General features: G+C 55.9%; 1 protein-coding gene across 5 annotated transcripts in view; it reads left to right on the forward strand.

Moving 5' to 3' along the window:
- The window catches only part of Eef2k (eukaryotic elongation factor 2 kinase), a 39570-nt gene that overhangs the window by 23164 nt on the left and 9771 nt on the right, over positions 1–6635 (forward strand). For 4 of the 5 annotated variants that reach the window (XM_004622876.2, XM_023713472.1, XM_023713554.1 and 1 more), the window contains exons 10-13: positions 612–813; positions 2564–2628; positions 3994–4071; positions 4831–4893. In XM_004622876.2, the coding sequence (XP_004622933.1) occupies positions 612–813; positions 2564–2628; positions 3994–4071; positions 4831–4893 (408 nt within the window). The remainder of the gene's footprint in view (positions 1–611; positions 814–2563; positions 2629–3993; positions 4072–4830; positions 4894–6635) is intronic. The other variant, XM_023713420.1, reaches the window with a different exon arrangement.

Below are 6635 nucleotides of genomic sequence, written 5' to 3' on the forward strand. Positions count from 1 at the left end.
GCCTATGTCTGCTGGTCCCTTTGCCACCCGGACGGCAAGTCCTGCCTCCTCGTGGCCCAGGAATGCTTAATTGAGAAATAGCAGGACGGGAAAGATCTGTCCCGTTGTGCCTCACCCTGAGCACTCCCACTTGGTCCTTGTCACAGACCCTGGCGTCTGCTCGAGTTGGGCCTGTCTGTGGCCAGGGGCAGAGGACAAGCAGGTGGAGAAGTGAGAGGCCTGTGGGCAAGACTGGGCTGCGCTGGTAAATGAGTGCACTTGCTTTAGGCCCGGTTTGCAGGCATCTTGCTGTTGCAGGGTGAGGCCAGCCAACCCCTACTCCGTGGCCCAGCTGCGGGCAGCTCTGGTGAAGGCTGGCTCGGGATTCCAGCTGTGTGCGGGGGGTGTCCGCCAGCCCAAGGCTGCAAGCAGGGCCAGCGTGCTGTGCCTGGGACCTTGGCGCGCTCGGCCGTGCACCCTTTCTCAGATCCTGGAGGGTTAATCTTGCACTGACTTTTGGGGTGATTTTCTGTTAGGCATGTATAGAACCCATGGCTGAAAGGGCTTCAGAAAGGGCCTTTCAACTCCCAGAGAAGGCCAGAGTGACATGGACATCCTGTTACTGTCCCCAGCAGTCGGCCAAGACCATGTTGAGGGGCACAGAGGAGAAGTGTGGGAGTCCTCGAGTCAGGACCCTGTCTGCCAGCCGGCCCCCGCTGCTCCTTCGCCTTTCAGAGAACTCCGGGGATGAGAACACGAGTGATGTGACCTTCGACTCTCTCTCTTCCTCCCCCTCTTCGGCCACCCCACAGAGTCACAGACTAGACCAGCTCCGTGAGTGATGGTTTGGCCCTGGTCATCAGGTAGAGGTGGGAAAAACTGGTCTTCATTCATGTTGGAAAATAGAGGTGCTAACCAGAAAGACTCACAGCCGTGGTGGCTTTGGGGTGAGTTGTTGGAATGAACTTTGGAGATATAGGTCATCAAATGTTATGAAAACAACCTCTATTATAGAAAGCAAGGTAACATTTTTCATGGTGCTTCCTCAGATGCTAACTTTTATTCATAAAATTGACAGAGCACCAACCAAAAAAAAAAAATTGCGCCCGAGTTACAGGCATGTGCCACCATCCCTGGCAGTGTCTCTGTCAGTTATTAAAAATATAAATCAGGGGGCTGGGGAGATAGCTCAGCAGTCTAAGCACCTGCCTGGCAAGTGCAAGGAGCCAGGGTCAGTCCCCAGCCCTGCATGCTGGCCCCGAGTCGGCCACGGAAACCGAACCGGACTTGGTAGTGCATGCCTGTAATCCCAGCACTTCAGAGGCTGAGGCGGGAAGATTGCTATGTGTTCAAGGCCCACCTGGGCTACAAAAGTGAGTTCAAAGCCATCCTGAACTGCAATAGTGAAACCTTGTCTGAAAAAGATGAGAGAGAGGAAGAGAAAGAGAGAATCCAGTGAGAGCCTGAATCCTAATAGTAGTGTCCTGCGTGAGTCCAGCTGAAGACCTAGAGCCCATAGCAGTGCCTCCCACAAGTCCCTCTTGGAGGCCTAGAGCCCACGACGTGTCTCATGCAAGTCTGTTTCATGACTGTGTGCTGGGAAGGCCCAGAGGTCGGTGGTGGAGGCTAGAAATTCTGTGCCAGCGGGATGAAGGATCTGCACTGGAGCCGGGAAGCGGTGCTCAAGGGAAGGACCAGAGGTCCCTCGAAGCGAGCCCTAGCGGTCCTCAACGACAGCGAGGTCTAGCTCCCGAAGATGAGAACAGCAGAGCAATAGGAAGACCAGCGTGGCAAGCTTCTCTGGGAGGGCTGTGGGCACGGCCTCTTCCTCTCGGTTCTCCTCCTTACCTGGTTTGCAGCAACCCTCAGGTAGGGCCTGATTCAGGGCGTAACAGGTTGCCCATCAGCTGTCAGTCCACCATGCCAACTTTGTGGAAATAGGCAGCCCCATGGATATGGCTGTGGAGAGCTTAGGGCAGGAGGCAGAACTGGAGGGTTTGCAGAGAGGGAGCCATGGAGGTGCCCGCTGGGCCCAAGGGCGCGAGTGACTCCCTCCGTCATAGCTGTACTGTCTTGTTTCTGTTGCGAGACGTGGGGTCTCGCAGTGTAGCCCAGGCTGGCCTCCCACCCATGGCCATCCTCCTGCCTCGGCCTCCCGAGTGCGGGGATCCCAGCTGCACTTCCCAGACCCATTTAATTAATTATGACACTCGGGGCACAAGGTGAAGCCACCGCTCAGGAGCCTTCGCTGGCAGGTGGCAGTACTAGGCAAGTGCTCACAGAGCAGCAGCCCCAGGCCAGGCAGCATTCCTTCCCGCTTTGTGCCTTTCTTGTGGTTCTTGTTTGTGTTTTTTGGGGTCGGTCGGTCGGTCGGTCGGTCGGTCGGTCTGTCTGTCTGTCTGTCTGTCTTTCTTTCTTTCTTTCTTTCTTTCTTTCTTTCTGGTACTGGGAGTCAAACTTAAGACCTAATGAGGCCCTAAACATTGTGCCTTTCTTTAAAAATTAAAAATGAAAGCTTGGTGACTAGCGCAGCCCTGCGACTGTTCAGCAGGGAAGTCAGCTCTCGGTCTCTGTCTCTGTCCAGATTGGCCGGTGTTTGGTGACCTGGATAGCTCGGTGCCCAGAGACGACTGTCTGGACAACCACCGGGTGAGAGGGGCAGGCTTTGGGCCCCAGCCCTGGCAGGGTGGGAGAGCGGGCGCCCTATGGGCGCTGAGGCCAGCTGCGGTCGGGTGGGCTGCCCGGCCCAGGTGTCCTCCAGGTGCCAGGAGGGCAGGGGGCCAGGGCAGCAGGAGGGCACCGCGCTTTCCTCCAGGAAGAGCCCACGGCAGTCCCTGGAGATGGCAGGGAAGCTGGCAGGGGAGACACAAGTGCCAGGCTCAGCCCTGGCTTGGTGGCCACACACATAGGTCAGTACAGTCCTGGACCCCGCGTGCGGTCTCAGGAGTGAGACGCAGCGCTCGTGTGCTCCAGCTGCATAAGTGGGACTTTCCTGCAGTGAAGTCTGACCCAGAGCTGAGAAGCTAAAGGCGCGGCGTTCACGTTCCCCCAGGTGAATTCCGTGACATTGAATTGAAGTGAGCAAATGAAGAGACATAGCAGAAGCGTCACGCTGGCGGTGCTGCGTGCCCTTTCTGCTTACCCACAGTTGGGTCAGAACCTCAGGTTCACTGTTTATCATTTTGAGGCAGGTCTTGCCGAGCCACTCACCATCTAGACTCGAGCTTGTGATCCTCCTGCCTCAGCCTCCTAGTCAACTGTGATGTTTTAACTCCTATAAAAAGCTAAAACTCAGAGTTGACCAAGTTGGGTGGTAGCTACATGGGAGTTTATTTTAGCATTCTTGCTTTCTATTTGTTGAACTATTACCTAGTCAAAGAAAAATTGGAGAACGTAAATGTATCAGGTGATACAATGGTGCCAGTGCCTGCAGACTCAGGCAGAAGTCCTAGTGAGGAGAAGCTTTAAAGACTGTAAATGATGCCTGATTTCCTTTCAGAGTAGAACTCCTATCTGGGAGATAAAAAATACATTCAGGAGGTGTGTGCAGTGTTGTAGACGGCTTCGCTCTAGTGAACACAACCTGGTGCTGTATTTGTTGTGGGGAGTGTCGCAGCCCCTAAACCGCCCTCCCTTTGCCGCCTGTGAAGGGGGCGGGCTCACGTAACTGTGTTCTCAGTGTGACGCCTGCTTCCATTCTCGCTGGGGTGTAATGGGGCCACTAAAACTGGACCCCACGGCTCAGAAAACTGAAGCTCAGAGAGGTCACACCATGAGAGAGGTCACACCATGAGAGAGGTCACACCATGGCCAGGTCTGGCAGCAAGTAACCCCTGTGGAGCTGAAGCCCAGGCTCTCTGCACTGTCACACACCTCTGTCTCCCGACCAGCAAAGGGTAGGCGGAGGGTGACAAGTGAGGCAAGACAGGAGAGTAGGCAGATGGCTGGGACATCCACAGGTCACCACATGGTGCTCAGAGCACTCCAGACCCTGAGATCATCTTCTTTCTACAGGACTCTGAGCCCAGTGGGGACAGCGGATTCCCCAGTGAGAGGAGGGGTGAGCTGGATGACCCGGAGCCCCACGAAAATGTAAGCTCTCTATAGCGGGCTGTGAGGTCAGAGTTCCTGTTGCCCCAGGTGTCCCCCAGGAGGATAGAGTTAGAAGGGAGCCGGGTGTGGTGGCGCACGCCTGTAATCCCAGGACTCTGGAGGCTGAGGCAGGAGGATCACCACAATGCAAGACCAGGCTGAATCATAGTGAGACCCTCCCTCAGAAAAAAAGAGGCTAACAGGCGGTTATGAGGGGTTAACTAACGAGTTTTTTCTGATGCACGTGGGGAGGCAGGTGCATCAGGAAGCGGAGAGGTGTGGCAGGCTGGCACAAGGCTGCACTCGGTGGGCAGATCTCAGGGTGAGCTGCAGCCTCTGTTGCTGACGAGAGGGGAGGCTGAGCCTTAGGTTGGCAGGGCCACTCTAGGCTCAGCAGCTTTCAGGAGAAGGTGGCCTCCAGTGTCAGCCGTTCAGGGCCTTCACTGTGCAGCGTCCAGTGAAGTCCCTGGGAGGCCCTGGTCCTGCCTGTGACTGAACAGCAGGAGGCCGCAGGGGCTGTGGCCCAGGAGGCTGTGCAGAGCCCCGTCTTGAACTGGTTCCGCTGCCTTTGGCCATGAAAGCAAAGGGAGGGCCGAGTCTGCGCAGCGTGGCCTGCCTGCCCCAGCACTCACCCTGGCGGAGGAGGTCCCAGCTTTGCTGGGGAGGGTGGACACCCAGGATGGCTCTGCAAGGGTCGGCTGTGTGGTGCTGGGACCCCCGCGGAGGCCCCTCCTTAGACCCCTGTCTGCTTCCACCCAGGGCCACTCCAACGGCAGGCACAGGTCGGAGTCGGACGAGGACAGCCTGGGCAGCGCAGGACGGGTAATGTGCCTTGGGCCCGCCTACACCCCTCACCACCTCTTGGGGCCGTGCTTGAGGCTCCCTCTGTGCCCCCCAGGGCCCTTTGCCAGGGAGCAGACTGGGGTGGCCTGGGCTGATCTGAGGTCCTGTCCTGGGCCAGATGAAGGTTTGGTCCTGAGGGCAAGTGACAGGACAGCTGCTGCTAATGGGTGCAAGGGCAGCCCTGAGACCGGCTGCTGTTACGCAGCAGCCCCCAGCACAGGGGGTACCCCACCCCCCGCCCCACCCCACCCGCACATGCACATTTTCTCTTCTTTTTTGCAGTACTGGGGATCAAACACAGTAGTACTGTACCAGTGGGGGACACTCATAGCCTTTCTTTTGTCTGTCTGTCCATTCTTTCTCTCTCTCTCTCTTTTTTTTTTCTTTTTTTGATGGGAATCTAAGCTGCCCAGACTGACCTTAAATCCACCACGCCAAACTTTTTTATTCCCATTTTACATTTGTTTTTTTTTTTATTATAACATTATTTATTAACGTTAAACATCCATTTTACATTTGTGACAACTAAAATCTTACCCAGGTGTGGCGCACACCTGTATTCCCAGGACTTGGAGGCTGAGACAGAAAGATCTCCCTGAGTTTGAGGTCAGCCTAACAAGTTAAAGGACAGGCTGTACTGTATAGTAAGACCCTGAGAAAGAAGGAGGGAAGTGAAGAGAGAAAAAGAGAGGGAGAGGCAGACAGACAGACAGACTAAAATCCTAGGCAGCTTTCCTGGGTTGTCAGCTCGTGCAGGGTGAGTATTGCTTATTGGAAATGTTGAGACTTAAGTGTTTGGGGTTCAGATGTTTTTCAGTTTTCAAATATTTGCACATACATGAGATAAATGGGGGGGTGGGACTTAGTCTAAACATGAAATTCTCTTCTGTTTCCTTAGATATATACCTTATATACATAGCCTCAAGGTAATTTTATACATTATTGTTAGCGCTCCTGGTTTTGCCCGAGCCCTGAACCCTGAGGTCACTGTGGAGTTTTCTGCCTTCACGGCCACGTGGTGCTCAAAACATTGTGGATTTTGGGCCCTTCTGGCTTTCTCTCTCAGGTTGGGGATGTGGGGCCTGTGTGTAATAAACGCAGGGTCACCGATAAAGGTCGGCCTCCGGCAGATCAGGGAGACCAGCCCCGAGCCACACGCGCGCTAGCTGTGCCCCGGCATCGGCCCTGAGCCTTGCTGAGTCTCCACCTGTGAGTCCCTGCCGCCGTGTCCTGCAGCTGCCTCCTCTCACCGCCTTGCAGACCCCCTGTAGGCCCCTCATACTCCCTCAGGCTCGGGGTCCCCCACTGTGACAGCACGTTGCCACCTTGGCTGGGCGCGCTCTGGTAGTGGGCGCGCCGTGTGCGTGTAGGATGTCCACACACTTGTGTGCGAGGCACAGAGCCACCTGCTAGTGGTCAGCAGGACACTCGGGCCGCGCCTCTATGACTGGGGCAACCCGGAGCTCCCCACCGAGGTCGATTCACATAGCAAAGCAAGTGGGTTTGCTAAAGGCTGACTTTTGGCACCTTGTAAGGGGAGCTGAAAAAGGGGAGCCCTAGGCTGAGAAATGTAGGAACATGTCTCCTAACTGCCACAGTGCCTCCTGCTAGCTGTGTGCCCCGCTACCGCAGTCCCTGCCCCCGCGCTAGCCTTGTGCCCCGGTGCTGCAGTCCCCCTGCTAGTGTGTGTCCCGGTGCTGCAGTCCCCCTGCTAGCGTGTG

Source organism: Octodon degus, unplaced genomic scaffold (assembly GCF_000260255.1).
Source record: "Octodon degus isolate 3935 unplaced genomic scaffold, OctDeg1.0 scaffold00001, whole genome shotgun sequence".
Taxonomy (NCBI): Eukaryota; Metazoa; Chordata; class Mammalia; order Rodentia; family Octodontidae; genus Octodon; species Octodon degus.